The sequence below is a fragment of the Nelumbo lutea genome, chromosome 1, assembly GCF_056320005.1.
Source record: "Nelumbo lutea isolate HS-2025 chromosome 1, American lotus-T2T, whole genome shotgun sequence".
NCBI lineage: Eukaryota > Viridiplantae > Streptophyta > Magnoliopsida > Proteales > Nelumbonaceae > Nelumbo > Nelumbo lutea.
The window spans coordinates 132,491,461-132,508,158 of NC_142684.1; the positions used below are offsets into that span (position 1 = coordinate 132,491,461).

The following is a 16,698-nucleotide window of genomic DNA, read 5'->3' on the forward strand; positions in this document are numbered from 1 at the left end:
CAAATTCCTTCTCCAATTTCTGTTGCTTCAGCTTGTTAGGGAATGGAACTTGTGGCTGCTGGTGCATCCCTTGTTGTGCTTCTGGTTGTTCCTTCTTTTGTTGTCAAGTCCCAAGATTTATTTTTGCCTTGGGTTCAGCCCAATTCTTCTTTTCTACCTCGGGCAACTCTTTTCCACTTCTTAAGGTAATAGCTTGCACCTGTTCTCGCGGATTCACTTCAGTGTTGCTTGGAAGAGTTCCCGACATTCTGGAAGAGATCAATTGTGCCAATTGCCCCACTTGGTTTTCCAGGTTTTTGATTGAGGCTTCCAGGTTCTAGAACATGGTTTCCACACTTGTTATAAATTTTGTCATCAGTTCCTCCAAATTGGACTTTGGTTTAGGCTGATGATAAGTCTGGTGGAAAGGCTTTGAAGTATGCTGACTTGGCCAGGGCTGATTTGAATGTTCCCTCCATCCTGGGAGAAAGGTATGGTGACTTTGGTAACCTTGCTGTCTTGACGAATTACTGACAAAGTCGACTTGTTCAATAGATGGCCTGAACTGATTGCCAACTTGGCAGTCAGTGTTGATGTGGCCTCCCCCACACAATTCACAAGTAAGAGGTTGCACATGCATGTCAGCTATCTGCATTTCATCAATTTTCTTATTGAGTGCTCCTATTTGTGTAGATAGTGCTCTATAAGTATCAACATTATGCAGGCCTTGCTGCTTCTTAGTTTGAGTCCTTTCAGAATGTCATTGGTAGTTGTTGACTGCCATTTCCTCAATAAGTGCATGGGCTACCTTAGGAGTTTTATTATTTATGGACCCTCCGGCTGCATCATCTAATATGGTCTTATTTGAGTCGGTAAGACCATTATAGAAAGTCTGCACTTGTAGCCATATTGGAAGGCCATAATGAGGAACTCTTCTCAACAACTCCTTGTATCGTTCCCATGACTCATATAAAGATTCCCCTTCTCGCTGGAAAAAAGTAGTGATGTCATTAATCATTTTAGCAATTTTAGAAGGGGGAAAATATTTAGAGAGAAAACGACCGGCCATTTCATCCCACGTAGCTATTGATCCTGCCGGCAATGAATTCAGCCATGCTTTGGCTTTATCCTTCAAAGAAAATGGGAATAACCTCAGCCTAATGGCATCATCACTTACCCCATTGTGTTTGAAGGTGTCACATATTTCTAAAAAATAAATGTGTGCATTGGGATCTTCGTGGGCCAAACCACAGAATTGCACCATGTTTTGAATCATTTGTATGACGGCCAGTTTGATTTCAAAGTTGTTAGCAGCAATATTGGGCCTGATAATGCTAGAGGCAGCTCCAGTGAGTGTGGGTTTGGCATAATCCATCATAGGCCTCTGCTCAGCCATTTCTTGAGCTTCTTGCTGGATTTGTCTGGCTGCTCTTAGACGGACACGGAGGGTTCTTTCAATCTCCGGGTCGTAGAGGATTTCCTCCAGCTCGACTCTGCTTGTCAGAAACTGTGAAAGTCAATACAGTAAACAAGATAACACAGAAGAATATAAATAACCTTATCAAAACTGAAAATGTAAAGTGAATTATTGGAATACAAAAGCCTACATCCTAAAATAAATAAATGCAGCAAACTAAAAACATATCTGAACCAACATCTTACAGAATTCAGTAGCAATTTACGAACAGGTCTGAATTCGGTAATCTCTGAGTAGAACAACAGTTTACAAATTCCTTTTCTTTATATTGCTGAAATCAGGACGAGATTTAATTACACAGATCTGAACTGCTGAGAGCTGAAATCTCAGTAGCTACTAAGAACAGTAATATACAGTTCTGAAATCAGATCTGAAATGTAAGCAGCTACTAAGGACAGCCAAATGCGGATCAGCAGTGATTGTGTTCAGGTCTGAGCTTCATCTTAAAAGGCTATTCTGTGCTACTGAAGGTCAATACACAACTGAAATCAGTATACAAAGGATTGTGAGATAGCAATTTAGACATCAGTTCTACACAAAATTGAGATCAACTCTGAAATCTCAGAAGCCACTGAGAACAGCAATAAATATAACAGCAGCTACTGATAACAGTACAGTTGTGCTTAGGTCTGATTTCCATATTGGAAGGCTACTAAATATCAGATCTGAACCCACTGTTTTGATGAGCTATGCATCACCAAACACCAGCTAGAGTAGCCATACTAAAACTGAGCAATTCAGCAGGATAACCCACTGATATCAGCAATGAAACATGTTGTATACAAATCTGCACAAAACCAAAATCAATTAGTAAAAAGATCTGAAATCAGACCTGTATTCACCATGGTGTGGCTGCTGGGATCTGATTTTTTTTTCTTTCTTTTGAGATGAAATAGAACACAAAGCAGTAATGCAACTATAATACTGAACAAAATCTCTCTTTTTTTTTCGGTGTGCTCAGATTTGATTTTTTTTTTATTCCAGTACTTTAATCTACTGTGTACATATCTGAACTCCCCTGTTTTTTTATGAGCTATATAGACCCAAAAACCAACTAAACTAGCAGCACTAAAACAGTAATCAAAACCAAACAAATCAACAAAAAAAAAATAGAGTAGTAATATCAGTAATGAAGAATACTATATGCAGGTTTGTACAGAACTGAAATCAGCTAACAGTTAAAGAAATCAACAATGAATTTTTTTTTTATAAACAAAACCATCAATCAACTAAACTACCTAAACTAAAACAGGAACCAAAGATGAAGCAATTCAGCATTAGGAAAAAAGACCAGCTTCATCAGTAATGAAAGCTACTGCATTCAAATCTGAATTCTAAGATGCAGAATTAAAAATCAGTTCTTTGCTATCCAAATCAACTGCATTTTATATTTGAATTTCTCTCATTCTTTGCTATCCATTCACCCTGGAGGCAGGGTGGATTGGGGTAGTGATGGCACCCAATTCACCTCAAACTTGAATCGGTTCAAGTCTGAGTTCAGAGGAATTCAAATCTGAACTGAGCAGATCTGTAACAGTAGAATTCAGATCTGAACTCAAATCTGAGTTTGGATCTGAATTTTCAATTGCCTTACCTTCAGTCATTGCTACCAAATTTCCTTTGAAGAGTAGCAGAAGTGTCCTAGGGTGGATTTGGGTAGTTATGACACCCAATTCACCTCAAATCTGCATCAGTTCAGATCTGTGTTAAGAGGAACTCATATCTGAACTGTTGCAGGTCTGCTGTAGCAGAATTCAGATCTGAATTCATATCTGAAACTCTGAATTGAAAGCACTAAGTTAGAAAAAAAATGATTCATTAAGTGTTCAGATCTGATCGCAAAAGTGATAAGCTCTGTGATCAGATCTGAACAACAAAATATGCAAGCAATTATAGCAATAAGTTCAGGTCTGAATTTTATAAATCACAGTTAATGCAATCAATACTGTACTAGCCGCCTATGCATCATTCAACCATACGTTCAAAAAAAAAATCTTTTGAGATGAAATAAAACTAGAACACAGAGAATTAATGCAACTATACTACTGAACTATGAGTTCAAATCTGATTGTTGAATTCAAAATTGACATGTATAAGTAATCAGATCTGCACTCTTTTGATGTTTATACACTTTTTTTTTTCTTTTGAGATAATAGAACCAGAAATTTACTACATTAACTAAACTAAAACTGATATAGAAATTCAGCAATGGGTGCAAGTGTATTAAGATCTGAAATCAGTGGATCAGATCTAAAATCATGCATAACATGAGATCAGATCAGTGTATCAGGTCTAAATCCATGCATATCCACTGATTCCAAATCATGTCTATTCTAGCTTGCTTCCCATATACTGCAACCAGATCTGAATTAAGGCTGGAATCAAGAGCTTTAAGCTTCTTATTATTTGTATAACTTGTATAAATCAAATAGTTGCAGAGACTTGAAATCAGGTCTGCAACCTGTGCTACTGATAGCAGCCGAAATCAAATCCGAGTTAGATGAGTTCAGGTCTAAGTTTGGATGAACTCTGATCTGAATTCATTTAACTCAGATGATTTCAGATCAACAATCTGAGTTCACACCACCATCCTAATAGAGTACAGATGTTGTACATTATTTCTACACCTTGGGATCTAAAGTTTATGAGGGTATATGCAAGAATCCTTTACACCTTCAGATCTGTAATTTTGCAATTCAGCAGCTACTGATGCTAAGTTCAGTAGCTAGAACCACAGTTATCAGGGCTAATATGAGAATTCAGCAGGGTGCATTGGTGTATACAAATCTGAGATCAGTATATCAGGTCTGAAATCAAGTAATACCACTGATCTTAGGTCTGTACAATAGTTGTTCTAGCTTGCTTCTCATCAGTCCTGATGTATCTTCGAATGGGGGTGAGTTACAGATATGAAATCAGACCTGTACACACCATTTCAGATCTGATCTCAGATTTGAAGCTTAGATTTGAAAGTGGGCATACCATTTTTTTTCTTTTTTTTTCTTTTAAAATGGAAGAAAACTAAAAGAAAAGAAAGTAAACTAACCAAAATCTTTTTATGTGAGTGCAGATCTAATTGTTGAATTCAAGAAACAACAAGTAATGCAATCAGATATGTACTCTTTTGAGATAATGAAGCTAAAAAAAAGAGTGATCAGATCTACATAAACTCAACTAAAACTGAAATTAAAGATGGAGCAATCAAGTATTAAGAGAGGAAACCGGCTCCATCAACGAAGCCATTGCATTCAAGACTGAAATTTAAGATGTAGAATTGAAAACCAACAATGAATGCAAAGCTACAAATCAGATTAAGAATGACCAATGGTTCCTAATATTGCTTCCCTAAATCCCAGCAGCCACACCACAAAACTTGACTCATTGTGACACTAGCAAGTGCACTAGCCGTTCAAGTAATAAAGTAGTGAGTGAAGTATCGTTCCCACGAGGGTTTAAGAAACAATTACCAATACTAAATTTGGTATTTCTTATCTGATTAACAAATAAATCAAAACTTTAATGAAAGCTAAAAATCCTAAACTAAAATCTATTTAAATCATTGACCCAATTGCCTTCAAATCAGGTTAGAAGATAAACAGTAAATGACAATCTCAGAATTCAGCAATCTATCAATTTGGATCATTCGAATAAATCATGATTGAGCATTGGTTTGGTGAAACCCCAAGTTCATGAACAGCCTCTCTCAAACGCATATTCATCCTATGCATGAGTGACGATTCTTCTATCTCTAGCAAGAATCTAATCCCCATGCATGCATTTCTTCAAACACTTCTAAGGCATCAATTCAAATCTAAATTGATCACCAACTGAATTGTGCAAATTATCTCTAACCTTGCACTCAATTCAGTTATTGAATAGTAGATCTGAATTCCTAGAGTCTCTCTCAAGCACTCTAGGAATTCCAAACTTTAAATCCATTCGGCCAATCTGAAATTTGCAGATCTGAATTCTCTTTCAAGCAATTCAGATCTGAGTTTTGAAGGTTAATTGGCCGAATTAATCTACAATTTAACCCTTATTCAAGAAACTTCAAGTACAATTCATAACCATTCGAATGAATCAAAAATGATTTAATTGCTGAACTAAAATTTTACAAGCTGAAATATATCAAGAAAGAATGGAAGGAGAAAGAGGAAAGAAAATATAACAAAGAAACTGAATTCAAATTAAAGGAGAATGAAACTACAATTGAGTTATTACAAAAGATCTCCAAATCACAAACCTCCAATTTCGAACTCACCTTCTTCTTCTTGCTTGCTTGACTTGAACTTCCTTCAGCCATTCTTCTTCTTCTTCTTCTTCTTCTTCTTCCTTGCGCCTAGCCTTCTTCTCTTCTCTTCTCTTCTCTCAAGGTGACCGAACCTCAAAGAATGGGAGAGCCTTCATCTCAAGCAATTAAACACCTCTCCCCCCTCCTAGAGGCCTCTTTATATAGTTTTTCAAGGGGGCTCTTGTCCCTTCTTGAACCCTCTAGAATGGGGTGTATTACACCCCTTTTTTGAATTTTCTAAAGCTCTCTTAAAAGCCTCCTAAAGACTACTATTTGGATTGCACTTAGGCTCTCTCTTAGCACATGATAGCTATACTTTGAGCTGCTCTTTTGGGTTGAGAATGGGCCTTCTTTGCTAGGCTGAATTCTACTCTTAGCTAGGCTTTCTTTTCTTGGGTTTTCTCAAGGAATCCACTTACTCTTCTTGGGCCGAAGTGCTCTCTCTTGCTTCCACAACCGGGCTGGGCTGAAATTGGTCTTTTTGAACATTCTTTTCTTGCCTTTTTCCTTCCTTTTCTTGGATTAATTATCCCTGAAACTTGTCCTTAGCATTAAGCTAAATTAAGGCAAAATTTAATAAAACCGACATAAAAATCTATGCTAAAGTCCTCAAAAATTATAGATAAATTGTAGGTTCATCAAATACCCCCACACTTAAGCTTTTGCTTGTCCTCAAGCAAAGACATCAGTCATAAACTGAACATTCCCCCTCTTCTGTTCTCACCATTTACCTGGTGAACTTTTTAAGATAAAAATGCATTAACTAGTCGGGGAACTTTTGTAAATGCTCAGCTCTTATTCTTGTAAATTACCATTTAACATATGTATAAGATCCAAGGAAAAGAGAATATGAATTTCATCATCGTCTAGCCTTCACTCCTAATTCATATATAAATCAGCTCCTTAATTGTCAAGGTTAATAATCAAATTTCACTAAGTTTCACATCTGTAACTAAATCTTAATGAGAGTTCAACTTTAGAGTGCCCCTTTGAACCTTAGTTGTCACCACAATTACTTATTTCTAAGGGTGAGTGCATCTTATGCTCCATCTCACCCTTTTCTTATTTTTTCCGGTGTGAGTGCATTTTATGCTCCATCTCACACAATTTTCTCTCTTTTTCTTTTTTTCTTTTTTTCTTTTTTTTTTTTTTTGTGTGAGTGCATCTTATGCTCCATCTCACACTAGCCACTTGCTTGAAGTAGGTAAATAGGACTCATGTTCTAAGCTGCTAGTTTACTATTCAGCTCAAAATAGCGGAGTCAATTTGGGCTGTTGTCCTTCTTTGCAATTATTGAACCTCAAAAATCAACATTTCAGATGTACAATAGCTCTCTTGACCATTAACCATGAAATCAAGGGCTTCCATACACATGAATATAGTTAGGGCTAGTCATGCTGAAAAACATATTTAGCTCCCCTTTTTTCATGCATATATCAAATTGGGACATTCACAAGAATAAAAACTTAACAAGTACATCAGTCTCCCTCAACTCATTGAATTCCTTAAAAATCATCAAATAAATAGTAATGAACTTGAGGGGTTCCAATCTTTTTTTGGTTATGTCATTGCTTGCATATGTGTGTTGGGGTGAATGAAGTGCATGGTTTCAGCCCCCATACCTTATCCTCGGGCTCACTCCCCCACACTTAAGATGAACATTGTCCTCAATGTTCCTAGTGTTAGGGGATCCTAATAAAACCAACAAGAGAAATACCAAGTAAAGAGAAGGGTAAAGAGGACTTCCTGAAGATTAATTTTCAGATATGCAAGAGTTCTTTTGTTAGGAACCTCTTCTGCTAAAATTTACTTGCAACAGAAATCATAAGCTTTGTTCTAACTAAAAATAATTTAAACCAAATAATAAAAATACTATTCACAATTCAAAAGAATGTAAGTAATCCTAATCTAACAGCTATACAAGAAAAAATTACAAAGCCAAGTAATTAATAAGACAAACCAAAGTCGTTTGCTTCTCTCTTTTTCTCTCTCTCTTTTTTTTTATAAACAAGAAAAACAGAACTCCATTATTGAAAACCAACATTCAAGTGTGAAGTAGATCATTATTACACACTATTCTAGACTAAATAGAAATAAGCATATCTAACATCTATTGTAATCAGATCTAAAATCAATTGCTGAATTTAGTATCTTTAGGCTGCTCTTCAGGCTCTTAATAGAATCAGACCTGAAGTCTTAGCTTTTGAGAACAGTCTTACAAAAAAAACCTAACAACAATAAGTCTGAATTATGATGCAATTAGGTCTGAAATAAGTCTGAACTCAAGAGTTTAAGACTTCTTATTTCGAGTCCCAACTTATATGCCTTGTATGCCTCAATAAATTGCAGAGACTTGAAATCAGATCTGCAAACTTACCTACTGAGAACAGTCACCTTTTGATCTTAGTTCAGATCTGAAATTACAGTAGTCATTTATACTGAAATCAGTGGTTCTTTCAATCTTCGGGTCGTAGAGGATTTCCTCCAGCTCAACTCTGCTTGTCAAAAACTGTGAAAGTCAAGGCAGTAAACAAGATAACACAGAAGAATATAAATAACTAACCTTATCAAAACTGAAAAATGTAAAGTGAATTATTGGAATACAAAAGCCTACATCCTAAAATAAATAAATGCAACAAACTAAAAGCAGATATGAACCAACATCTTATTCAATATACAGAATTCAGTAGCAATTTACAAACAGGTCTGAATTCAGTAATCTCTGAGTAGAACAACAGTTTACAAATTCCTTTTCTTTATATTGCTGAAACCAGGGACGAGATTTAATTACACAGATCTGAACTGCTGAGAGCTGAAATCTCAATAGCTACTGAAGGTCAATACACAGAACTGAAATCAATGTACAAAGGATTGTGAGATAGCAATTCAGACATCAAATATACACAAAATTGAGATCAGCTCTGAAATCTAAGAAGCTACTGAAAGCAGCAATATATAACAGCAGCTACTGATACTTAGAACAGCTGTGCCTGCTACTGAGATCAGATATGAATTCGGTAGCCACTGAGAATAGTACGGTTGTGTTCAGATCTGATTGCAAAAGTGATAGGTAAGGTAATCAGATCTGATGTCTCATTATTTTCATAAGAAAAAGCAGACAAACAAGAGCAGAAGCTATAGCAACTATAATGAGTTCAGATCTGCAATCTGAGTTCACACCACTAACCTTATTGAGTACAGATGCTATGCATGGTTTTTACACATTCAGATCTGAAATTTATGAGGGTACAAGCGTAAATCATTTACACATTCAGATCTGCAATCTTATATTTCAACAGCATGAATGGCTGCCATCTACTGTGATTAGGGCTAATATGAGAATTCAGCAAGGAGAATTGGTGTATACAGATCTGAAATCAGAGGTTATGAATGGTAGCACAGTTTCAGGTCTATTCTAACTTGCTTCCCATAAGACCTGCTAAATCTTCGAATTGATGTGGGTTTCTGATCTGGAATCAATAAACGTGTTTACCTGAAAGCTTCAAATAAAAGTTGATATGGAAATTTATCTGAAAACATTTGTTTAGTTTTTAACAAATGATATAGCCTTAATGAATGGAGGATGAGAATTATCATAGAGAGAGAGAGAGAGTTTTTACACTTCCATCGATATTTTCAACGACTCTATTAGCATCTTCAATGTTGCTCATTGTGATAAATCCAAATCCTCTACTTTTTTCCAGTATCCCTGTTGTAAAGTTTCAAGTTTCAAGTTGCATCAAACTCAAATTATAATTTCTGTTAATATTTGTAAAATCTCAAATTAATTCATGTTACAATCCAACAGCTTTCATTATGTCTATCATTGTACCTATATGATTTACCCGTCTTCATTGATAGGATTGTTTACAGATGTATCCACATAGTTTTCTGAGATGCTATTGAAAACATCACTTTGACTGAAACTAGATGATACTGACACAAGCCCGGGAGATTATGACAGATTTTCATTCAATTTTGCAGCCAATTCACTATTGATCTGCTCAAATGGTGGGGAATCCCATTGGGGGGGAGTACTATTTCCTGGATTGTGTTTAGAGAGAGTTGTTGTAGCATTGGTGAATCTTGAGAGACTGTGTCACCTCATTAGTAAATTGAGCATAGGAAACATATTCTACTATTGACCTTCAAGCAGCAGTACAAAGACCCGATACAACTTGAGGGTTAAAGAAGTAGGAGAGGCATTGTATCACCTCACGAGTAATTTGAGCATAAGATGCATATTCTACCATCAACCTACAAACAGTAGTAAAAGGACCCCATGTAACTAGAGACTCTAAAGGAGAGGTTGGAGGAGACTAAAACACTTGTGGGTTGATGTACTGAGGAAACATCTGAGGACCCATAGGTTAACCGGGACAAGAACTTGATGGAATGGAATGGCAAAACAGGATTAATTGCTCCTAACCTCAAGTAGTTGAGAAATGGTTTATAAAGTTCAATTACATACTTCTATATAGATGCACAATCCTGTTTTCTCATGTCTGCATGAAAACCAATTCCAAAGAGTTTGAGGATCTAAGGAAAGACTACACACAAAAGTATTGGTATAAATTCAAAGAAGTATTTGTTCTCAATCTGTCATATCTCCAGGGCTTCATTAAATTCTTCTCTCCTTCCCTCTCTCTCTCTCTCTCTCTCTCTCTCTGGTTGTGTGAAGTGATAAACCCAGTAAAGTTTGTCTGTTATCTGGTTAAAAAAGACATTCACAGGAAAACAAACAAGGACCCCCAAGGCCAAAATTTATTATCAATTCATTGATGCTGAACCCAATCCCTAATTGAAAGTTTAGCTTGAGCTGGCGTGAATGGGGTTGGCCTAGGCAGGGATCCCTTTGTAATCTATCTTATGTATATATTTGTGTGTGTTCAGATTTGTGTTATCTTTGTACTTCCCCTCCTGTCCATTCCGGACAGACTCGGGTTCTTATATCTTATTATATAATTGATGTTAATCATCAAAAATAATTGCCTGAGAATATAGTTAACTAGTCTAAAGAATAAAAATAGATAAAAGTTCATTATTGAATTTTTAGTTCACAGAAACATTCATGTTGTAATCACTTTTCTTGCAGCCAAACTTGTTGGTTTGCCTTGGAGACATTGGATTATCCTAACTTCTAGTTCACTTTCTTTCTAATATCATTTAAATCTTCTCTATCTTAAATCAATAGCACTTTCTCTGCATTGCAAGTTCTGTCATTGCTGTCTCAGCATGGAAACCACAGCCCTTAGATATATTAATAGCACTTTCTCTGCTCATGTCCATGCTAGAAAAGAAACATGCAATGTCAATGAACATCCGTTTATTCTCTTCGTCAAATGCATCATAACTGATCTTTAACAAATTATGGAGGTCATCTGGAAGAATCTTTCTCAACTTCTGTAATGTATCCTCCCGTGTGTAATGCAATTTCCTTAGTAAAACACATGAAAGTTTCCGAAGGCTTCTCCCTCCCAAAGGCATGGTATCAGAAGAGTTTGAGTGACTCACTCTCATTCAATTCTTTAACATCATAGGTTATATTTACAATGTCCTTTAATAATTGTCTGTCTTGTGGTTATAATAATCCTACTTCCATCACAAAACCACTCTCTCCCACCAGCTAAAGCCTCAAGTTCTCTCACATCATCAACATTGTCCAGAACAACAAGAACAGGCCTTTCATGAATTTTTTGTTTGATAACATTGATACCTTTACTGACATCATCCACAAGTAATGCATTAATAGGGAAAAGATTATGAATGACCCTCCAATGGGTGAGAACCTAAACCCGATAGCCACCTCCGACCACATCTCCCTAGTACCCAATAATTAAACATCTTTTACTTCAATTTATGTTTCAAGAGGGAGAATGGTTAGATGTTAAATCAGCACACACAATCAATATAATAGTAGAATATCAATAGGGATTTGTAACTAGCGAAACAAAGCATATTAAATAATGCAAATCTTGGCAAAAATAACTAAGAGAAAAAACGGTATGTCAAGAGAAGTTTCTTAGCTTCCTTGTTCAAATCGACTTCAAATATGGGGAAACCACATAGTGCGAATGAGGTAGTAGCATCATCAGTAATACAAGAAAGGAAAAAAAAAAGAAATAATCAGTTATTTCCAAAAATTTATGAACCAATACAATATTTCATGATGAATTCCAACAACAATACAATAAATCAAAACAGGGAAAAAACGATGGGACGGTGGATTGGCGTCAACCGCTCATAAATTAGATTTTTCGATGCCTCACCTCCGATTCCGGCAACCAATTGTTACTGATTGTCCGATGGCAAAATGGTGCAGAAAACAAAGAAAAGAAAACTAACAAATGAAGATTTAGGAATAAGAGAACCTACCTGACTGCATTTTGGCCTGAGATGAACGTTGCAACATGGACCGAAATCGTGTAGCTCCTAAACTCCAACGAAGAGTTTGGCGAAAAAATAGTTTACGGGTGAATATTTTAGTTACAAGTTAAGACTCAAAGACTTCACTAACTTAGCAAAGATGTACTGGTTGGTTGAATGTTTTAGCTACAAGTTAAAATGGGGCAACTTTTATATTGTCAGGTATCAAAGAAAATTTGGAATTCGGAATTCATAAAGGAGTGAAACTCAATTGCACCCTTTCCTTGAAGTTTCTCTGATGTTAAAAATGAAGTTGTGATGCTTAAATTGAGAGACCATTTTATTAAAAAAGGCCTTGGCAAGAGTTGTCTTACCAATCCTACCCATTCCAACAAGTCCCACAACTCGGACATCATTGGATTTAACATCTAACACTTTCATCAGTTCTTCTACACAAGAATTGAGACCAACTGAACTCCCTGGGAATCAAGACTAGGTTTACATTCATCACGTTCAAGATGTCTCTTGCCTCTATTAAATAATGATCCAGCTGCCAAGGCTCATTGCCTTCTGAATTGCAAATCAATTACGGAAACTCCTTTATGAATTCCGAATTCCAAACTTTCTTTGATACCCAACAATATAAAAGAAACTGCCCCATTTTAACTTGTAGCTAAAACATTCAACCAGTACATCTTTGCTAAGTTAGTGAAGTCTCTAAGTCTTAACTTGTAGCTAAAACATTCACCCGTAAGCTATTTTTTCGCCAAACTCTTCATCAGAGTTTAGGAGCTACACGATCTCGGTCCATGCTGCAGCGTTCATCTCAGGCCAAAATGTAGTCAGGTAGGTCCTCTTACTCCTAAATTTTCATTTGTTAGTTTTCTTTTTTTTCTTTGTTTTCTGCACCTTTTTGCCATCGGATAATCAGTAACAACTAGTTGCCAGAATCGGAGGTGAGGCATCGAAAAATCTAATTTCTAAGAGGTCGACGCTAATCCGCAGTCCCATCGCTTTTTCCCTGTTTTGATTTATTTTATTGTTGTTGAAATTCATCATGAAATATTGTATTGGTTCATAAATTTTTTGAAATAATTGATTATTTCTTTTTTTTTCTTACTTGCGTTACTGATGATGCTATTGCCTCTTTTGCACTATGTGGTTTCCCCATATTTGAAGTCGATTTGAACGATGAAGCTAAGAAGCTTCTCCTGACATACCGTTTTTTCTCTTAATTATTTTGCTATTTTTGCCAAGATTTGCATTATTTAATATGCTTTGTTTCGCTAGTTACGAATCCCTATTGATATTCTACTATTATATTGATTAGGGATGTTCATAAGAAGGCCCAACCCGACCAAACCGACCAACACGGACCGACCCAACCCGAGTCGGTCGGGTTTTCATCAGCACCGGTTTGTTTCGGGTTGGGCAAATTCATAAACCAATATATCGAGTCGAGTTCGGTTTTCTTGTGTGAAAACCGAAACCGACCCGAACCGGACAAGACCAATTAGACTTCTAGTTCGGTAGTTCCTACTTAACTAGTCTTCTAGTTCCTACTTAACTAAATTGTATCTATCCTAGTTTCTATAGTCTTTTACACCAAATAGGCAACCCATTAGGCAATTACAATTAGAATTAGGTGTCCTTTTTTGTATAGATTAGAATTTAGAAAGTTTCTTGAAATAAAAATATTTTAGCCTTCTTTCTATAAAACAGTTTGACTTTCTATTTTATTGATAACTTTTATTGATAACTTTTGCCTTCTATTAGAATTAGGTGTCCTTTTTTACCTAAATTGTATCTATCCTAGTTTCTATAGTCTTTTACACCAAATAAGCAACCTATTAGGCAATTACAATTAGAATTAGGTGTCCTTTTTACCTATATTAGAATTTAGAAAGTTTCTTGAAATATATATATTTCAGCCTTCCTTCTATAAAACAGTTTGACTTTCTATTTTATTGATAACTTTTGTCTTCTCTTCTATTCTCTAACTTGGTCCGCCCCCCTCAAGTCCTCAACTCAAGACATCATTTGATTTTTGAACTTGGCTCTCCCAACTCTCCCATCTTCTCAAATAAATTTCCTTCTAGTTCTAGGCTTCTCTGTCCTTTTTGTATAGGAGCAAAACCGAAACCGACCCAACCCGACTCAAACCGACCAGGTCGGTTTTGCCTATCAGTGGGCCGATTTCGGTTTCCACCTCAAGTAACCTGACCAGGTCGGGTCGGTTGGGAAAACCCCAGTAAACCAACCCAACCCGACCCGTGAACAACCCTAATATTGATTGTGTGTGCTGATTTAACATCTAACCATTCTCCCTCTTGAAACTAAAATTGAAATAAAAGATGTTGAATTCATTGAGTTATTGGATACTAGGGAGATGTGGTCGGAGGTGCCTATCGGGTTCAAGTTCTCACTCATCGGAGGGTCATTCATCTCAAATGAAATATTTGTAAATAAAATTAATTCGATGAATAAGGGGGAAGGTGAGAGCAAAGCCTACAACAGGGAACAAATGACAAGGTATGAAAAAAAGGAAAAAAATTAAAAATTGAAAATATTAAATAAATTATATCAAAGTTGAAAGGTGAGGCTAGTATAGAATTAGATATGTTTAGGTGGTAGGAGGGGATAAGTCCCCAAAAGGGGAAGGATAAAAAAAATGAAGAAAAAAATTATATAAAAAAAGGAATAAAAAATAAAGTAAAATATATATACGAGTAAAAAAGATAATAAAATAAATATATAAAAAATCGATAAAAAATTAAAAGATTCAATACATATAGAAAATAGAAAATAAAAAATAAAAAATAAATAAAAATAGGTTTCCACAAGAAAACAACATAAGCAAATGATTTGGCCCCCCAGTCACATCGTTACACATGGCATCTTAGAACAGATGGATGACACAAGGACACCACCTAAGCGATGATTTGGAGTCCTAGATCGTGGTAGGAGGGGATAAGTCCCCAAAAGGGGAAGGATAAAAAAATGATATAAAAAATGAATAAAAATAAAGTAAAATATATATACAAGTAAAAAAAGATAATAAAATAAATATATAAAAAAAATTAAAAGATTCAATACATATAGAAAATAGAAAATAAAAAATGAATAAAAATAAAAATAGGTTTCCATAAGAAAACAACATAAGCAAATCTGCAAATTAGATCAACCTTCTCCTAATCTCATTGGGAGGTTTCCAGTGTGGACTCTCTGAGTGGATAGGGTTAAGACCCTATCCTATCCGCTAATCCATTCCCAGAATTCGCCCCTTATTTAACTACTTAAATTAGCCCAGTTTGAAATGAGATTTAGGCCCTTTAAAGTTATGTGTTCACTTAACCTTCCTAACTGCTGCCCAGTTGGGCTTCCTTGTATGGCGTGGGACCCAAACATTGATCTACACATCAGCCACATGGGTTCGGCCCAGCCTTTGTTACAAAGCCTGGCCAAATACACTGTTATGGACAGTGCACCCCCTGAAACCCATCACATGGGCTCTATGAGCCCAACATTTGCCCTAAGTGGTCTCTGGGCCAAGCCGCCTTGTAACACCTAGGAATTGTGGGTAGATGCAAGATTAGCCCATCAGGTATTACCCTCAATGGTCTTACACTTAACCTCTCAGCCCATAATGATCACACACTGCCCGACAAGAGAGGACATCTCCCTCGGCTGCAAGGAACAGTGTTGCATTCTCTACTTATATGGATCCCGGGAATTAAAACATTTTTGCAAACATTTTAGAAACCATAATATATATACTTTTATATCTCGTATAAAATATATTTTGCAAAACAAATCTCAACGATTGAAATCGGCTGCCGGCAATCTTAGTTTCCATCAGAGAGAATGCATCTCGATCATTACCTTTGTCCGACAAAGGGGCTGATCCTGTCACTATGATCACCCACTAGATGAATTCTCAGACTGTCCCAACATACCCAGGTTTTGACCCCCGCTAAGGATCTCACTAATTGGTACATCAAAGACGATCCAATCCGACACCTAGTGCAGTATCATAATTGAGTCTAGGGGTCGGGTGTAACTTTTCAATTTTGCCAATTAATCTCCAAAATCTAGGGCAATACTGAAAATCTAGTTCAGTTCAAAGATTCAATTAATCCTACACTATATGTGCCTTGGGTCTCACCTTGGCGGCTGAGACAGGCCACCCCAACCGACTTGGTGGCACATCAGTGTTAGCCTTATCAGGATAGGTCTCCCCAGACCGACCCACTGGCTGTGAACATTCTAAACTAACACAAGTCTCATTAAGTGTCCAGTTTAAGGGTATTACACAGAAATGCACCATAGAAACATGAATCAAATATGTACTTTATGCATTTACAATAAACTCATAATGTATACCATTTTGATTGAAACTAAGGGCATACAAAAACTGCCTAACAATCAAACACCATGAAGTAATCAGAGCAACAGGGTGTTGCCAAAAAACCCTTCATCAAGGTTTCCATAAGAAAACAACATAAGGAAATGAAAAATTTTCAATAAAAAAGAAAAAAGAAATTAAATAAAGACATTTAAGTAGGGGATTTTATTCTTGTGATAG

At 36.2% G+C, this 16,698-nt stretch overlaps 2 protein-coding genes and 1 non-coding gene across 6 annotated transcripts in view; 1 reads left to right on the forward strand and 2 right to left on the reverse strand.

Annotated features, from left to right (window-relative positions):
• The window catches only part of LOC148877648 (33 kDa ribonucleoprotein, chloroplastic-like), a 12,922-nt gene extending 4,793 nt beyond the window's left edge, over nucleotides 1-8,129 (reverse strand). For 2 of the 3 annotated variants that reach the window (XM_088942268.1, XM_088942266.1), the window contains exon 1: nucleotides 5,718-8,129. In XM_088942268.1, coding sequence (XP_088798394.1) covers nucleotides 5,718-5,759 — 42 coding nt within the window. In that variant the 5' untranslated portion in view covers nucleotides 5,760-8,129. The other variant, XM_088942267.1, reaches the window with a different exon arrangement.
• LOC148877647 (uncharacterized) overlaps nucleotides 1-16,698 on the reverse strand; it is a 52,239-nt gene that overhangs the window by 15,539 nt on the left and 20,002 nt on the right. For both annotated transcript variants that reach the window (XM_088942265.1, XM_088942264.1), the window contains exon 1: nucleotides 8,125-16,698. This exon is cut by the window's right edge and continues 20,002 nt beyond it. The gene's annotated coding sequence lies outside the window, so the exon portion shown is untranslated. The remainder of the gene's footprint in view (nucleotides 1-8,124) is intronic.
• LOC148877649 (small nucleolar RNA R71) lies at nucleotides 894-1,000 on the forward strand. Its single transcript, XR_016106254.1, has one exon. It is a non-coding gene; the product is annotated as a small nucleolar RNA R71 (small nucleolar RNA).